A 20,135-nucleotide genomic window follows, 5' to 3' on the forward strand; every position below is an offset into this window, starting at 1 on the left:
TTCTGAGGGGCTATCACAAACTGCTCAGTACAAACAACATGACTGTGGTCTAGTACCTGAATCGCCAAGGAGGACTGCGTTCCCGCCCCCATGTGCAGTCTGGAGAGGTGTGTCCTTCTCAGGGTGCAGAAAAAGTTTCTGTCAATCAGAGAGGTTCAAGCTCCAGGTCATCTGAACCTGGGAGCAGACCTGAGTATGCATGGAGACACCAGGTTCAGCCGAGTGGAGGTGGATTTGTTTGCTTTGAGCATTACTATGCATTGCCCGCACTGGTTTTCCATCGACTCCGTCCCCTCTGGAAATGGATGCTAAGGCTTAAGAGTGGCCCAGGACCAGACTTTATGCCTTCCCGTAGATCTAGCTGCTCTCAGTGGTTCTGCTCTAAATACGGGCGGACAAAACGAGACACCTGTTGCTGGTAGCCCTGTTCTGGCCCACTCAGATATGGTTCTAAAACCTGGTCAGTCCGCTGAATGGTCCTCCTTGGGGGGTTCCCCTCAGGCCAAACTTGCTGACTCTGGCCCGGGGCATGATTTGGCACCCCGTCCGGATTTGTGGAAACTGTGGGTGTGGCCCCTGAGCAGAGTTAATGTGTTCTGGTCTCTAGGCTGAAATTACGACACTATTCTGAACTCTTGGGCCCCCTCTACGAGGTGCCTGTATCCTTTTAAATGGAAGCTCTTTGCCTCCTGGTGCAGGCACCGCGACTTGGACCCAGTTCATTGACCTGTAGTTCCAATACTGGAATTCCTATAGAGTAGTTTTGCGGTGGGGGCAGCCACTGCCACACTTAAGGTTTATGTGGCAGCTATTTCTGCTGAGCATGTACTCATGGGAGGTGTTTCCGTAGGGCGTCACCCTCTGGTTTCCCGTTTTCTGCAAGGGTCGAGACGGCTTAGACCTTTCCGCCCTGCACGAATTCCTTAATGAGACTTCCAAATCGTACTGGAAGGTCTAGCAGGCCATCCATTTGAGCCATAGGAGTTGATGTCAGAAAAGCTTCTGACCCTTAAGACGGTCTTTTCGATGTCTCTATCCTCTCTTAAGAGGATAGGGGACTTGCAGGCTCTTTCAATCAGCCCTTCATATATGGACTTTGCCCCGGGGATGGTTAAAGTCTTGCTGCGACCTAGGCCAGGGTATATTTCTAAGGTCACGTTGACCCCATTTCGCTTCCAGCAGGTGTCTTTTTCCCCTCCTGACTCAGGGACTGGGAGTGATGTGCGACCTCTTGGGCTCTGCCCTGTGAGGACATTGAAGATCTATGTCGACCGCACAGCCCAGTAGCGTAGATCTGACCAACTGTTTGTGTGTTTGAGTGGTAAAAACAAAGGAGCTGCTCTCACTAAACAGAGAATGTCTCATTTGCGTGTGCTCATTCCACCAGAGGAATGGCTTCTTCTCAGGCTCTTTTCAGGGGCTCTTCTTTGGAATATATACATGTGTTGCGGCAGGATGGTCCTCTCTGCATACCTTTATCAGATTTTATGGTCTGGAAGTGGGGATCACTCCTGGCTCCCAGGTTTTATCTGGTTGAGCGGACTCTTTTCTCGGTCTTCCAGTTAATCCTCAGGAAGGTGAAAGCATTATGGTATATCGTTCCCATAGCGATGGCTACACAGCGTAGAGTGAACCTATGAAAGGGAATGTCTCGATTACGTAAGTAACCTTGGTTCCAGGAATGGGGAACGAGACGCTGCATTGTCAACCTTTCCCTTAGCTTGCTATTAGACCTTCCTCTGTAATAGAAATCTGATGAAATAGCGCATAAGACGCTCTTATGAAGCATAAGTGATGTAATCGCTACTGGTCAATAAATGGCGTGATGGTATAAAGGCTTCAGACATTTGTCACACCGAAGGTGTTTCAATAGCGACAGCTACGCAGTGTCTCGTTCAGAGACAGTTATGTTTATATTCGTTTATATCATTTATTTTACATGGTGTATTTAAGTGTTGTTCAATAAAACCCATATGATTACTTACTTTTGATACTTTATATAACCAATTATTATTGCTAGTTCTTATATATTTGTATTTTAAGTCATTTTAAAGGCTGTTGTTAACTTGGATCTATTTTTTTTTACCACAATTTTTATCCGATTACTCGATTAATCGATGGAATAATCTGTAGAATACTCGGTTACTAAAATAATCGATAGCTACAGCCCTACTCATATTCAACACATCGGGGAATTTTCTCACCGATGAGATCTCTGGCTGTCTCTTGATCTTCTTGAATGCGACATACATCTGACAGCTGCAGGAGGGAATCAATATGATATGGGTTGAGTTGCAGGAGAACCTGAAAGAAAAAAAAAGAAAAAAAAAAAGAGAGAAACGGAGCGTCAAATACATAATGTAACATCTGTCACTCATGTGTGCATTAAAAAAATCTAATCAGTCCACAGCTAATAGCATATTAGAATATAATTACCACAATGTTGTTGGGGTCCATTGACTCGACCGCATCAAAAAACTTGAACTGGACTTGCTGATAGTCACGATTATGTTCAAAGGTGAAGTGCTGAATGCCATCTTTAGACTCCACTAGACTCATGGAGATACCTAAGAGACACAACTAGTCAGCTATATTTCACACAAATTATGTTAACAGTATCAAAAGTTCTCTCAAACGCCCACTGCAATTCACTGCTTACAACAAAATACACAAATATATTATAAATTGTTTTGTAAACTTGGAACCACACAGATCATTTTATATCTGTAATTAAATAAGGGCTGCACAATAATAGCAAATCATGACAAAAATCTGATTATTTCAAGATCAAAGACAGCAATAGGAGAGAGAGCTAAATCAGTATTTGTGAGAGAATTTAACGTTCAGATATACTAGATATATAGATATAATAGATATTGTTGTGCTCCGAATAGATGATAAATCAATTAAAAAAACACAATACAATAGTCAATTAGAAAATACGACCTGGTGGTCAGATTTCTCAGAGGGGCCAGGAGGTTAAACCCGCCTCTGTCCTGTCCTGGGACCTGTCTATTGTCCTGAGGACACTTCGTGTCCCTCCATTCAAGCCGCTTACAATACTGACCTTCGGCCTCTCTCGCTAAAGACCACCCTTCTATGAGGCGCCGGACTGGACAAAAGCGAGGCGAACTGCGCGAGCAAGCGACAGTGCTCAAGAGAGACCGAGTGTGTCTGCGTGGAGAGGATAATGGCATCTGTGAGGAACATGGTTATATCTGCAAAGACTGCCTTTGAAAAGAATGCAGCAAAATATCTAACTGGCCTGACTAGGCGATGTAACGGTATAGCTACAGGAAATGTTAAAGTGTTTTTGTCAAAGATGTTATAATCTTTAACAAAATGTTTGACATTATTTGACAAGCATACACACAAACATGCACACAAAATGTTTTAAAATTATGAGTTAGAGTATCAGCAGGTACCTTCTTGAGCCACAGCACAGCATCAATTAAAATGGGCCAATATAAAAATAGAACACCACAGGTAATTTCGGCTGAAATCATTTTATTTCTAACAGTAAATTGACACTGTTGTCTTTAGTGTGATATAGCAACAACACCATGTATTTAATTAAATAGAAAATTTAACGAATATTTCATTAAAAATGCAATTAAAACTTAACTGATCATATTGTAGGCTATAGGTGTGTTTTTCTGTGCATTGGTGTATTTTGTGTGCATGTATGCGTGTATGCTTGTCAAATAATGTAAAACATTTTGTTAAAGATTATAACATCTTTGACAAAAACACTTTAACATTTCCTGTAGCTATACCGTTACATCGCCTAGTCAGGCCAGTTAGATATTTTGCTGCATTCTTTTCAAAGGCAGTCTTTGCAGATATAACCATGTTCCTCACAGATGCCATTATCCTCTCCACAGCTCTCATGGTACCATGACTTGCACTGACAACATCCCGATGTTGGTGAATAAAATTCAGAATCATTGTTATTTGACACGGTTGTGGTACAGTGTCAGTGATTAGTTATGAAATCTTACTACATACATTCAATCTTATTTAATCCTCCATATGGAAGTTTATGTGCTCGAATTATTTATATTTATTAAACAATAGTTCAAAACAAGATGTTTGTACTGATTATTGTCCATTAATCGAACTTCCATGCCTCTTACATAGTAATTATATATTACTATGTATGTACCAATAATACTAATGCTCGGACACACTCGGTCTCTCTCGCGCGCTCACACCCTCGGTCTCTGGACCTGAGCCTGTATTATCGGATATATTTTAAGTTCCTATCTCTCAAGTAGCTTGCCATGGGGCCCTTGGCATCAAGCAACCCAGGCTACGGACTCGCAGGACGACCTTGCAGTGCGTTCCCCATAAGCGTCAGAAGACACTGATGCAAAGTGAGTGAACCATATCGAAACTTGATAATGGGATACTCAATAAGAGGAAGGAGCATTGTATACCTTGCCGTGCTACTGCACCAATGTGGGGGTCGATGCTGACTCTCCTCAGTCAAGTGCAGGTGCACAGACATGAACCAATCAGGCTTCAGTATTCAGAGAAAAACAGAGTTTTCCCCATAAGCATGAAAAACTGATGCAATGTTTGTTCCCGTTATCTCAGGGAATCGAGGTTACGCTAGTAACCGGAACGTTTTAGATACCAGACAAAACAGGTGTCTTCTGACATAATCCAACATTTCTGGATCCAACATTTTTGGCTTTCCTGTCATGTCAGAATAATCTAACCACATTTAATAACTACTATATCAAAGTTGACATTACTCTGTGTTCATATACTCAGAATGTCTCATTCCCATCAGGATTTCACAATTCACAACAGCCACTACTTCCTTGTTCCAAAGATGGCAGCCTCAGGCCCACCCTCGATTTGAGATGTCTGAATTGTGCTCTGTTAGGACGGCCATTCAGAATGCTAACTTTGAAATGAATTCTCTCACAGATTTACCCAGGGGATTGTTTTTTTTTTCAGTGGAACTGAAGGTTGCATACTTTCATATCCATATAGCCCCTCATCACAGACCGTTCTTGAAATTCACGTTCAAAGTGGTGTCTTAATTATATGGGCCATTCTACGGAATTGGTTCAAAGTCAGAGTTGGAAGCGTCTTGAAAAAAACGTGTCTTTTTTCACAAATGTTGTATGTGCAAATTGTATAATATCCAAGGTACACATTTCTAGTAGAAATCTACAGAAATCCTAGAAATATAGACGCACCCTAGCGGCAGCAAATTTTATTTTGCAGTCAGTGTCGTCTAGCAACTCTCCGTTGACTTGCGAGCTGGAAAAACCAAACTCTAGTCAGGCCAATCACATTGTGTATAGAGTCGGTGGGTGAGCTTATCATAATGACGGCAGAGTTGTGTTTTTTTACATTTAGTTCTCCTACCAATAGTAAGTTTCCCCTTTTGTTTGTTGTTTTGGCCTGACCTTCTCCTGAAGATTGGATGCTTCCATTTTCTTTGTTTAACAAAAATAAATAATTTTACTTCTGCATCATCAAGTGGTTGGCTCACATTTTTGGGGCAGAGGATTGAAGGGAATCCTCCAGGCCATCCTTAAAAATATCTTGGTTTGCCGTAACAGCAAAAAAAAAAAAAAAAAAGGTCGGTTGGTCGGTCTATATTTTTTTTTCCGAGAGTCGATGTAAAAAAAAAAATGTACAATTTTGGTCAAATTTGCATATCGGGACTTCACTGACAGTTTTCCAGAACTTCGTGCTATATATATATATATATTAAATAACAATTAGAAAACCTGTATAAACTGAACACCAAAGAATAATATTATAGCGGTAATATTATAGGCCTATTCATGTAACGGGAGCGCTGCCAATAACGCACCTAAGCTGTCAGAATTGGGAAAAGTGATGATTATTAGTATGTCAAATATATCAAGGAGACATTTCAATTGTTTATTAATAAACAAGTGTTTTCTGTGTCAAAGATGAAGTTGACGATGCTGACGCGATCTTCGCAGTAGCCTAGTGAACGCGCCAGAGAGAAATGCACATTTCATTACATAAGCAGAGAGCAGTCTGTTTTGAATTGTTGTGTTTAAAAGTGTACATTTCATGCTTTTTTATATATAGGCCTATATATATGTCTCAGGTCTGTGAGGCAAGTAGCTTATACGCTGAGTTTCGGTTCATTTAAGAGACCAGCTCCAGTTCACGCGCCGGCGACTCCGTGTCCTGATTATATTGCCTTATTTAGCCTACCTCTTATTTATTAAATACATGAAAATGGTTGATGAAACATTGATCAAAATTAAGATACAATTAATACAAAACGAAATTCAGTTTAAAGACAGACTTTCTACAAAAACAAACTTAATGAAGTGGTTAAAATCATGTCTGCCTACTCCATTTGTCTTCCGATATTTTCGGGATCATCTTATCTTATTCATGCTATTCACTTTTCATATAATCAACATGAAATTTAAAAAATAAATATTATTTTATTTAAACATGAATATGAAACTTAATCGTTTTTTAATGACTGTGGGCTACAACACAGGCCTATTAGACAGTAGCCTACAGAGAAATTTACTGTCGGAGCGTTGCCGGTGAGCATGTGGGGGGAGAGATACAATTTTCGATCAATCATCGAATTTTATTTAGCTTGATATGCCCATTCTTAATATTTGGTGTTTTAAATGCCTGTTTGAGATCTCTGTGAAGTTTTAATTGCCGCTTTCAGAGAGGTCACGTCCGTAACACTGTTTCTTCCTCATAAATGCGAACACGAAAAATAAAATAAAATGAATAGGCTATAAATTATGTTCTGTGGAGAGCCAATCCCTCTTCATCCGGTGGGTATAATAGCCTACTTTTGGTTTGCGCAGTGTAATTCATAGAATTAGCCTACTAAAACATATTTTTCGTGGATCTGAGTGTCGCGATTTCGCTTTCATTTCGCATAGGCCTACAGCCTACACAGCCCTTATAATCATAGATGACGCCACGGGTTTTTATTTGAAAGAAAGAGCGTAGCCTATATGTAGGCCTATTTATTCACAATAAAATATAATTAATATCATTTTATTGCATTTGTATTAGTTGTTTGAAGAGTAAAAAAAAAATCGGTCGGTCTTAACGCAAGTTTACAATCGGCAAGTCGGTCGGACTAAAAGGGAAAAAAAATAAATAATTGGGTCGGACCTAAATTGACTGGGTCGGTCGGGTTACGGCAAACAAGAATATTTTTAAGGATGGCCTCATGTTTATGTTTCTCCTTTTTGATTTAATTTAATCCTGTTACCCTCTCCCAACCCTAGACTGGGAGAGCTTGTAACAAGTGGAAGGACTAGACACCCTTTCCAGTAGACAACCTAACAACCCCGGATGAACTAGTATTTCATTATAATGATGTGCTTCAGTCACTTCTTGATACTTACACACCATTAAAAACCAGAACTGTTACGTTTGTTAATTCTGCCCCTTGGTTACACCCCTGATTTGAGTAGGCTAAAAGCTCAAGGCCACCGTCTGGAGCGTTTGTATGTTAAAACTAGACTTGTTGTCCACAAACAGATGTACAATGTGAAAAACTACAAAACCGCTACCTCTACAGCTAAATCTGACTATTACTCCTATCTGACCATGTCTATTGAATGAAATGCAAGAACTATTTTTTATCTTACAAAAGATATTTTAAAGCCTCCTAGATTCTATACCATCACATTTCCACTAAGTTGATTTATGCGATGCATTTTTGACCTTTTAGTGTTGTCAAAAGTACCAGTACTTCTGTACCAAGACGGTACCAAAATGTGACGATACCAGCATTTCTGTAGTACCGGTAGTACCGATATTCGGTACCCACTAATAGGCAGCTGCTTTCAGTCACTTCCGTGTTTATCTAAGCGCGGGGCTCCAGACTAACTTTTTTACTAGGAGCACTGTAGCCGATGTATATAGTGTCTGTGTATATTAAACCGCAAAAAGACTATTTAAATATTAACCCTGCATGTTCTACTGGTCTCTGTGTGAATGAATGGCGCAGACGCGCAGATTCATTTACCTCACATATACACACACACACACTGAAGCACGAGTGACGCTCGCGCTGTTTTCAGTCTCTGCTGCCTCACAATATGATGACCTGATGAAATTCATCTCCAGAGCCACTCTGAGAGTCACTTCATGAGCATTTTACCGTTTCATTTGAGAAAAACTATCGTCATACCATACACGCACAGAAACTCAAAAGGTCTTCACGGCAACCCTGTCAAAATAAAAGTTCGGTTTGATGAAATCGACAGAAATTATTATATTAGGCTACCGTACAGTAGATGTAGCTGCATCTCCATGTATTAAAAATACTACCCACTACTAATAATAATAATGTGTGCATAGAAGGTTGCTTATTTTTCACTTGATTTTTTATAAGCAATATTTATGTTTAAACAGCATGTAGCCTTCAATGCTTATGTATTATTTACTTATGATTACCGTCATAAATAATAAAGTCATTGAATTTAATAAAAAAAAAAAATTTCAAATAGTTAAATGAAATAGAAAAATAGTTCCAACAGATTTTGCTGTGGTACCGAAATTGGTACTGAGAACTAGGGATGTCCCGATCCGATCACGTGATCGGAAATCGGGCCCGATCACGTGGTTTCAGACTCGATCGGAATCGGACGTTACCTCCCGATCAGGACTCGGATATATATGTATATTCTCATTATTTTTTAACACATCTATAGTTATGCAGTGGCACAGAGTTACGCCGGTTTCACACTGCACGCGTTAGCAGAGCGTGAGCAGCGCAGGAGCAGTGCGTATGGTGAGCAGGAGCAGCACACGCGCGTTTTGCTTTCACACTGGCAGCGTTTGTCATGCGCGGCTGAACCGCGGGTTGTGTACAGATCTCTATAATGGATAAGTTGGCAATTTTTCGTTTTCAAATACATTTAAGAGAAAAGACTTGTCAAGAAGCTTATTTTATTAATAATTTCATTTATATAACTTTTGGTTCATCTTTGTTTTTATTGTTCTGGCAACAAGTTTGTTTTTGGACATTTGTTTTCTTTTTAAATTGCTGTTGGTCATTTTATCGACTGTTTAAAACACAATAGATATCATCAATGCACTTTTTGGATAAAACTGTGGTGTATTTTGGCCATTATCAATGCATTGTCACTTTAATTCAGCGTAAGCGGCGCAGCAAAAATAGACTCGGCGCCGAAACGATCGCGGCACTGCTGCTTCTGCTCTGCTCCTGCTATGCGCTGCCGCGCCGCCTCTGCGTGCGGTGTGAATGCTCTAATCTGTTAACATGGGCGCCGAAAAAATTACGCGCTGCAGGCTCTGCTAACGCGTGCAGTGTGAAACCGGCGAGTGCAGTTCCTAAAAGCACATTACTGGCTTTGCAAACACTGTGGCACTTTTATTTTTTTATTTGTTTACATGCCTGCTGGGTATTTTAAGTTGAGGTGCTATCTGTTTATATATTAGACTTTTTTATTACTTGATTGTTCAAGCTACCTCACAGAAGTGCTCTGTTTGTTTACAGAGTTGTTGAATGTTAAAATAAGGAACATCCTGGATCTATTTTTCGCTCTTCTTTATTCTTTTTTTATGTATTATAGAAGTATCGGATCGGGACTCGGTATCGGTAGATACTCAAAATCAAATGACTCGGAGGCAAAAAAACCTGATCCGGACATCCCTACTGAGAACCATACAATTTTAATGGTATCGGTACCGACTACTGGAATTTTGGTATCGTGACATCCCTATCGTGAAAATATCCACCAGTCTCTGTTAGTTTGAGATTTGGCCTGTCCTTTATCTTGTATCAGTTTTACAGTCAATTAACTCTACTCTCTCTGCTTTTAAACTTCCTACAGTCGATGAGGTAACCTAAATTATTCGGAAATCTAAATCAACCACCTGTCAATTAGACCCTCTTCCAACTCAATTAGTTAAAGCCTGCCTATCAGTTTTTTTGCATTTTATTACTGAGATCATGCATTCTCTCATTTCTGCCACTGTTCCTTATTTATTTAAAACGGCATTAATAACTCCTGTACTCAAGAAGCCAGGTGCAGATACAAATCATTTTGATAATATCCGACCAATCTCCAATTTGACATTTCTATCTAAAATTTAAAAAAGGTTGTTGCGGCTCAGGTACACAATCATCTCTCAGTGAACAACCTATATAAACAATTTCAATCAGGTTTTCGTTCTCATCGTAGTACTGAGACTGCCCTTGTCAAAATTTCCAATGACTTATTGGTAGAAGCTGACTCAGGACTCTTATCTATATTAATTCTTCTCGACTTAACTTCAGCATTCAACACTATTTCTCATGAAATTATTTTAGACAGACTGCAGTTTGTTTAAATTGTAGGAACTTCATTGGCTTGGTTCATATCTTTTTTCTCTGGTCGTACTCAATTTGTTCAATTAGGCCAGTTTAAATCTAAACCATCACGTATTACTACAGGTGTCCCGCAGGTATCAGTTCGTGGCCCTTTATTATTTATCATTTATTTTCTGCCACTTGGAACCATTTTCAGGAAATATGGTATCCATTTTCATTGTTACGCTGACGACACCCAGCTCTATTTATCTTCAAAACCTACTTCTGAACTTCCTCCATCCTCTCTTTCTAACAGTTTGTCTGAAGTTAAAGCTTGATTTTCAAGTAAATTTCTGTAAAACAGAAATACTTCTTGTGGGAACAAAAACTAATCTATCAAAGACCAGTGGTTTCTCCATGGGCATTGATGATTCTACATTTGCTCAATCAATGCAGGTTAAGAGCTTGGGTGTCATACTTGACTATGCTCTATATTTCGAATCACATATCAATAAGATTACTCGGACGTCTTATTATCAGATATGTAACATTAACTGCCTCCGCCCAGGCCCCATCAACGAGGATCACAGCCATTATGGTTAATGCTCTTGTCACCTCACGTATTGACTATTGCAATGCTCTTTTTTATGGTCTTCCCTTTAAATGTTTACACAAGTTACAGTTAGTGCAGAACTCAGCGGCACGTATCATTACTAGAACTCCTAAAGCTAGGTTTATACTCGACACATCCGCACAAGCATGCGGCAAAAATGACGTCATTGCGCCTTCAGTTTTTGCAATCTGTACCCACAAATTCATAAACCGTGCCCACGCTTTCGCAATCCGTTCCCACGGGTTTGTAAACTGTACTCACAGATTTGTGGCTCGCCCTTATTTTAGAAGAAAGATTGTTAACGAATCTTATTGTATATTGTTTTATTGTGTAGGCTATTAAGTGGAATACATCAAATTGTCTTAACTGCGTCTGCATGCTTAAAGTGATTCTCAAATGTAGAGGGTATAGGGTTGAAAATATATGATTTAATATGAATGACGTGCATCAAAATCTTTTGTTTATTTGTGATAATCTTAGCACTTTATTATTGTCTAACCTGTATCATGACTGATATTTGACGAATTGCTTTGTTCCTTTTTTGTAAGTTTTGGACAAAAGCGTCTTCTAAATATGTAGCCTAAAACATAATAATAATAATAATAATAATAATAAATATTATTATTATTATTACTACATTTTAGGCTACATATTTAGAAGACGCTTTTGTCCAAAACTTACAAACTTACTGTTTACCACAGCACAGCTCGCTCGGAGCGTTCAATGTCGGTTCTATATACTGTAAAACTTCAATTAATGTTAATAATATTTGTTTCAATCACTGAATGAAGCCTGCTATATTTGGGACAAGAGTCACAACCTTAAATTGCTTGCACAAAACTCTTGATCAGCACTCAACATTTGCTTATATTTGTTGTTCATTTAAACCGTTATGAACCGCAGAGAGTGTGACGCCTCATTCGCACCGCAAGACCTCCAGACGCACGTAAACGCGTCTTTACATTGACTTAAGCCCAATTTATACTTGTGCGTCGGACCTACGCCGGAGCCTCTACGCTGTAGGCAACGCGTTGGTTTTAATTTATACTTCTGCATCGTTGTCCGCGTTGACGCGCAATTACTCATGCAGAGGGACCATTAGGGAGGGGTTCTAGCAGACCAATCACAGCGCTTGCGTCCGCGTAGAATTGACGCGTTGTTACATTTTTGGAGAGGTGCGCGTCAGGGTACGCCGAAGGGTACGCGCGCTAAACACAGCCTACAACGTAGCTACGGCATAAGTTCGACGCAGAAGTATAAATTGGGCTTTAACATTGAAATCACTCACGCCAGACGCTCTATTCGCGTTTGGTGTGAACGCAGCATGGGTGAGGGCGAGAGAGAGAAAGAGTGCCTGCGAGTGCGAGCGAGCGAGAGTGAAGTCTGCGGTCTTGGCCATTAGTTGATTTACTTGTTTTTGTGTAGGTAATACGTTGTCAAATATGTTTAAACTTAAATAAACTACCTATACAAGTAGTTATGTTTCTTTGTATTAATTTGTCCTGTTATTGACGTAATGCGCGTCATTGACAAAATGCACAACCAGATGTTCGAATATATGTGTTTTTTTAGAGGGAATATTCGAATGTCATTTTTGAGCAATTTTGACAGCCCTACATTATATACGGTGCCCTTTCAGATTTAAAACTTTGCCCGATGTTTTCATTCACTTAGAGCTATGTTACACATTATTTGAAAGGTCATTTTCAAAAATCCATAATCCTTACTATTAATAAGCAGTAATTATGAGTTTATTGAGGCAAAAGTCATAGTTCATAGTTAGTTAATAGTGAGAATTGGTCCCTAATCTAAAGTGTGACCCAAATAAATTCCTCATTACGTGACAACAAATACAGCAACAGTATAAAAAGATGCAGCTATGACTATTCAGGTGAACTGATAAAAGCTTACAAGTGATTAAAAATAGTGAAACAGCTTCACAATTAATGGTTAAAAGATCGCAATATCAATTCAAACACCCATGCAATTTTATTTAGCCTTTGTTTAACCAGGTAAGTCAATTAAGAATGAATTCTTATTTTCAACAACAATCTGGCAGAAATCTTATTCCTAAAATACAATGGTTCAGCTATGTCTATTAAACCTTTAACAAGTACGATCACAGTGGAAATCTGTGTTGGCATTGCCGCTGACCAAGAGCAGTTGCATGAAACAGCTTCACAAACAAAGTATTTTTAACCACACAGTATCATCATTTCCATGTTATGACAATTCACATTATCACAGAACTACTGGGATTAAAGTTTAGAGTTCGGATATAAAAACTGATGTCTACAGTAGCGATCAAAATAGAGTACATCACCTTTTGAAAGTAACTTGATGCTTCAAATAAAGATTGTATAGATTGCATTGTTACACCAGTAGGTGGCAACAAGTGACTGTTAAAAAAATGTATGTGCCACTGAATCATTCAAAATATTTGTTCAAAAATGTAATGAAACAAGTGAACTCTTAATGAGCGACTCACTGAAACATTCATTCAAAATTATTTTTTTTTTTAAATCACTTAATGGTCACCAGTCATTGCTAAAATACAAAATCTACACTTGTACATAAAACATATTCCATTTCAATAACATAGATTTTAACGATGTTAAAAAAAGAAAATTGACAGGCATGTTATTTGTCAACAACCTACAGCGTACTTATTGTTAGTGATTTGATTTCAGTGTATTTGTCATGTTTGTAGTGGTTATAGTTTTAATAATATGCCAATATTGGTGGGGCCCATTTTCATGCTCTTGCCTGGGGTCCCACAAACCCAAAGGCCAGCCCTGCACAAATCCTACAAACTGATACTCTTGGTGGTACTTCGGTTTACTGAACAAACATTATGGGAAAAATTAGATAAATTGGTTAAAGTCTGACCTGGTCGACTGAAGCGGGGCCACGTGTCTTTATAAACAGTCATCCATGAGCAACGATGAAACTGCCTCTGTCTCTGTTTCGATCTGAATGTGGACACAAACAAAAAAGAAAACAATCAGTAGTATAATTCTCAGGCTTTGTGCACATAACACAAATCTCCAGACCTTAATATGATGCAAGAGATGAGATCAGATCCATTTGTTCATTTTGCAATATTCGGTGTAGTGGATGACGCAGACATCTACACAATGGCGAGAGACTTTCTACACTTGGTCACATCATGCGTCATGAAAAAAGACTTGGTTGCAAATGCTATTCAAAACGTATTTGACATGTATTGCATCCAATCACTTAAACCACTCCACTATCTGTGGACTATCTCCACAGATAGTCAAGCACAGGCACAAACCTCAACACATAACTGTCGGTCCGTGCTAACTGGAAGCAGACAGAAGAGTTCAGCTGTCACTTGACATGCACAATCAACAAACTTTGAATTCTTGATTTTAAACTATGCTGCGCTATATCCAGTCAGCCACAATAGGGGATTTTACACCTGAGGAACCTTTTCGTAGTTCCTAGAACTAATGGTGGAAGTACCTGCTTTTTGCCATGTTCACACCAAAGGAACTAGGAATGATTTAAGTTATAGGAACTCCTTTTGGGGGAACTAAATTAGCTCCTACTTCAGAGTAGGGTCTAACCAGCACAATAGGAACTACCAGTGACGTAAGTGTACACTGATTGGCTGAACTCATGCGAAAAACCAGCACACGCTATTTTTTATGTACACATATTTTATAATATGTACACATATTATACCCTATATATATTTCCTCCAAAAAATAACTCTATGAACACGGAAAACAGTGAAAGATAGGAATGGGTAGCGAAACGGGCCCCGGGGCTAATTTATGAAAGACAGTATCGATAAGCTCCAGCGTTACTGGTTATGCTGTCGGTACTAGACACATTATGAAAATACACATACTATTTATTATTGCTATATAGATTTTATATGGCAAATACTATGTTGCCAGCTGTTTGTATATGCAATAATATTAAACCATTTGTCTGTGACACTTTTTTGCTATTGGCAATACAGAAGAGACAAATCTCTCTCACACGGAACTACAGCGCGCATTAATTAAGTCCCTGCTTAATTAGTGACAATAGCCAAGTGAACTAAACATTCAAACGTCTGGTTACACTTTAGGCCAGTGATATTAATCTAATTTTAATTTCGATCTCGATTTTGGCTTCCAAAGATTAGAAAAAGAAGATATTTGAGGGTAAACTATTAAAACTAGCCGTATTCAGTCTAGAGCAGCTTCTCTTTCTTGACAGCGGTGGGGTGCACTGCCATTTCTCCCTAAAACACAAACTTTATGTCAGAAACAGCACAATCGGTGATCGTTATAAAATGCAGTCTCTACTGTTGCTAAATTGCGGGATGTGTTTGATAATAAAAAGAGCTATTAAAAGCACAATAATCCGGTAAAAGAGACACTGTTTCCAACTTCAATGCGGCTTTCAGTCCACAACTTGACAAGCAAAGTATACTTTAGGCTTTCGGCGTCGTGTGCCAACTAAATCAAATACACACAAAAATGTGTCAAAGTGACCAGCTTGGGGAATATTAACTTAAACACAGTTTATGTATTAAATGGGCATAAATAGTTGGGAGAAAATATGATGTGTATTATTAGATGTGCATTCAGTCTTAAAGGAGAACTCCAGTCAATTTTAACATTGAGCTCATTTTTTTGTACATTTGGAGTGCTGTCAATACAGAGAACAACGACAAAAATCGGTGTTGCCTACACCGAGTTATTCTATTTTAAAAATTTGCACCCTGTTGACTTCAATGGGGCAAGTTTTAAACCTGCTTTTAGCCTCTTAACATCCTTGATGTGTCATTACAAGTGCACAGAAAATGTGAGTGATTCCTTCAGAGTGAACACGAGTGAATCTGACTGCAGTAGATGTGAAAGATATGTATAAAAATGATGTTATTTAAGCCAGCGCAAATACCTGTGTTTACATCCTGTTTTCGGTTGAAGCCCATAGTAATCGATTGCCGAGTTCACGCGCATAGGCTTAGTTACCTATGATCACGCGCGTGAACTCGGCAATCGACTACTTTGGACTTCAACCGAAAACAGGATGTAAACACAGGTATTTGCGCTGGCTTAAATAACATCATTTTTATACATATCTTTCACATCTACTGCAGTCAGATTCACTCGTGTTCACTCTGAAGGAATCACTCACATTTTCTGTGCACTTGTAATGACACATCAAGGATGTTAAGAGGCTAAAAGCAGGTTTAAAACTTGCCCCATTGAAGTCAACAGGGTGCAAATTTTAAAAATAGAATAACTCGGTGTAGGCAACACCGATTTTTGTCGTTGTTCTCTGTATTGACAGCACTCCAAATGTACAAAAAAATGAGCTCAATGTTAAAATTGACCGGAGTTGTCCTTAAAATTGACAGCAGTCTAGTAAACCTGCTGATGACTGCACCATTAATTTGAATTAAACAACAAAAGGCAAAGAGAAAATTACTCCCAGCTCTTCAATGAAAACTTTAGCTTAAATAAGCATTAATCTATAAATTCATGCCGAATCTGTGGATACCGATTTTATCAGGATCGGACAACCCATCGGTCCGCCATTTAGAATTTTGTCATAAACTGTCATGCCCTGACCACAAGTGGCCAGAAGTGGTGCAAAAGTTGCTTCTGTTCCAGACATGGTGTCTTTCTGAGAATGATCTCATCTGAACTTGTTAAATGCAAAATGCAGTGCATTTATATACAAAACCTTCATTTTGAGTTAATTCTCACTCAACTATGGAACTTTGGCATCTGTGTGAAGACACGCTGTCCCAGTGGCGCAACGAGATGAGCGAGAGGCACCTGACCCAGAGCGACGACAGCGCAGTCCTGAAATTTCAACTAGGCTCTTCCCTGTGAAGGCCTCCCTCCCCTCCCTTTACCTATCTACATATAAAGCGTTGTCAGGATAATTCCGGTTCGCGTGGCTACGTGGAAGCGATAAAAATTCTGTATTATTAATTTTAAGGCCAGACAAGTAGTATGTTGAGGGTTGATTTGTAGGGAAGGACTACACACCTGCGCACATATATTCAAACGCACATACCTATAGACTGAACTCGTAATACGCATGTGCACGTCATCGGCGTTCTCACTGGTTCGCGTTTTTGAAGTTTGCGCAGAAAGAACTTAAGAGTTTTCTGTTAAAACGGTGTCGTGTTAGCGGCCCCTAAGTTAATAACTAATGATCATTGCAACGGAAGTGAATCAATCAAACTAACTTTAGCTAGACAATAACTTTATTCTAGAGCTGCTATAAAGCCAAAACACTTTACTTTAATTTCCTATTATCAATGTAAAGCTGCTTTGGAACAATCTACATTGTTAAAAGCGCTATATAAATGAAGTTGACTTTTTGATGACGAATCCCGGACATTTTGGGTGATCTCGAAATCCCGGGCAGACTCGTCACAGAGACTCACGATAAAACGGCGTCTTTTAAGTTTTGAGTCAACTAGAAGCCTAGCCTAGTTGTTTAAGTGCGCTCTCTTACCGGTAGGCGTGGCTTGGGAGTGGCCACGTAGGGCAGCGAAGCAAGTGCATTCTGGGAGTTGTTGTCTTTCATCCACATGAGCCAAAAATACATTTTCTGGCTTTTCTCAGTCTAGAAGGCTCCAAACTCAAAAATAATTTCAAATTTCTACTACATAAATGACCCATTTTAAATACACATTCATCTTTCCAGAGGTGAAGTATCCCTTTAATTTCAGCAACTGTTATGCATGTGCTTTTACTATCTTTAAAATAAATATGATGATATACATATCGGCCACCCTGCTGGTATGGGCCATCAAAAAAAAATCATTATCAGTTGACCATTACCTATTGCAGTTTTTCAACAACAACAAAAAAAAAAAGTTTCTCAATATCTCAAAATCAGCTAAACAACATGCATAACATAACATCTGTTGCTGATATACTCTTTAGACTATTGTTAAGTGAACTGTGAAGTTAAAACACATTTATGTGGCCAAGCACAAATTAAAAATTTAAACTCAATTGGATAAACTGTCAGATAAACAGCAAATAAGGAAAAATAACCTGAAAAGAAAAAAATAGCAAAACTGAAAATAGTATTTTAAAATTACCTCTGGTCTCCCAGAACGGCCCGTGCTCCAAAATACTTCTTCAACTCGGTTTCTGGATTCAGATTCCTTTGCGGCCCAGAAGAAAAATATATAATTTGATTACATATTTGTCTTATTACATATAAATGGAACAGAATTATGACATGAATGCATCTCACCTGTGTTCCACGTACAACACAGGTCTGTGTTCAGAGGCGCTGTTGTCTGTGCTCCGATGTGACAGGCCTTTGCTCTTCTCCAGGGTCTCTAAAATAGCATCAATATTATCTCCCGCACCCAAATTGTCCTGCAATCACAAAAACGCACTAAATTAGACAAACTAAGCAGGTGACAGATCTACAGCATGATTTTGATTATATTGCTTTTTTTTTAAACCAAATCAATAAACTAGAGGTTAATAACAAATAGCATACAAATAGCGACACTATTTTCTTTATTTTTGTCAAAGACAATAGTCCCAAAAGAAGCCAAAGCCATGAACACAGACATGCAGAGTGATAAAAACAGTGAAACCCAGCAGTGCGGTTATAAAAAATATTGGCACTTTTGGAAAACTGCTTGAAAAATGAATTTAAAAGACCAGGGCTATGTTTCTCAAAAGCATAACTTACTCAAAATCACACATTAACCTGACATCGCTAGCTTCAATCTAAATCATTATTGCTAGCACAACACGCTAGTAATTCGCTAGCCTGTTAGAATGCCATCTGTGCGCTCTTTATTTACCTTTCTCGCGGGCGCTCGCGCCTTTTACAAGTCCATCAAACAACTTAGGTGAGTAAAATCAGTCAACAAACACGGTAAGTCATGTCATCTTCTCCTCTTATTGTTACTTGCACCTCATGCAACATGTTTAGCATATCCTTCTCTGTCAGCACAGGATTTACATGTGATAAATGCAGGGAGATAGTAAAGCTGACAGGGAAGATTTCAGAACTAGAGACACGCATCCAAGCTTTAATCAAGGTTAATTGTAAGAGTGCAAGGGCTTTAGATACTGCTTTGGATACGACTAGCTTAGTGAACTCTGTACATTGTTCAGTTCTGGCTGAAGTAGAAGCCCGTGCAGCAGGGCAATTGGGTGACGGCGAGGCACTGTAGTCGCGGGACAAAACACCGCTCTTCCGTTCCGATTACATCTTCAAATAGATTCTCCCCTCTCAGTGAAACACCCACTGTGAATCCTGTTGAATGTGCCCTAGTTATTGGCGGTTCTATTACACGGAACGTGAAAATAGAGACACCAGCCACCATAGTCACATGTTTGCCGGAAGCCAGAGCGCCTGAAATCAAAAGCAAATTTAAAAGTGCTGGCTAATGCTAATCGTAAATTCTCTAAGATTATTATTCACGTCGGCACAAATGATGTTCGACTCCGCCAGTCGGAGATCACCAGAATTAATGTTAAAGAGGTGTGTGAACTCGCAAGTACGATGTCAGGCACTGTAATTTGCTCTGGCCCCCTTCCTGTTCGCAGGAGTGATGAGATACTTCGTAGATTGTCTTCACTCAATGGCTGGTTGTCTAAATGGTGTCCACAAAATAATATAGAATTCATAGACAACTGGAAAAGTTTTTGGGGCAGACCTAACATGTTGAAAAGAGATGGTATTCATCCCTCCTGGGATGATGCTGCTCTTCTCTCTAGTAATATGGAGACATAGAGCCTCTTTCACCTAGATATCATCATATAGAGACTGTGGCTGTTCCCCCAAATTAAGACATACAAAAAACTTCCAAACCCATCTAAGGGTAAAAATTGAATTGATGCTCAACAAATAAAAAACAAATATAATACAAATGAGCAAATGATAAAACTTGGGTTGCTGAATATTAGATCCCTTACTTCAAAAGCACTTATTGTTAATGATATGATTACAGACTGTAATCTAGATGTGCTGTGTTTGACAGAAACCTGGCTAAAACCAAACGATTACATTACTTTAAATGAGACCACCCCGCAAGATTACTGTTATAAACATGAACCTCATCTGAAAGGCAAAGAGGAAGGTGTTGCTGTAATTTATAGTAATATTTTCTAAATTACTAAGAAGTCTAGTTTCAAATATAATTCTTTTGAAGTGTTGGTGCTTAATATAACAATATATAGTGTA

General features: G+C 39.0%; 1 protein-coding gene across 1 annotated transcript in view; it reads right to left on the reverse strand.

Moving 5' to 3' along the window:
• Positions 1-20,135, reverse strand: part of tcf25 (TCF25 ribosome quality control complex subunit) — a 112,549-nt gene that overhangs the window by 75,674 nt on the left and 16,740 nt on the right. Inside the window, exons 4-8 of the mRNA XM_079874225.1 lie at positions 18,180-18,307; positions 18,022-18,087; positions 13,815-13,897; positions 2,437-2,567; positions 2,205-2,304 (exon numbers count right to left, since the gene is read on the reverse strand). Coding sequence (XP_079730351.1) covers positions 2,205-2,304; positions 2,437-2,567; positions 13,815-13,897; positions 18,022-18,087; positions 18,180-18,307 — 508 coding nt within the window. The remainder of the gene's footprint in view (positions 1-2,204; positions 2,305-2,436; positions 2,568-13,814; positions 13,898-18,021; positions 18,088-18,179; positions 18,308-20,135) is intronic.

This window comes from Squalius cephalus, assembly GCF_949319135.1.
Source record: "Squalius cephalus genome assembly, chromosome: 6".
In the NCBI taxonomy this organism is placed as follows: domain Eukaryota; kingdom Metazoa; phylum Chordata; class Actinopteri; order Cypriniformes; family Leuciscidae; genus Squalius; species Squalius cephalus.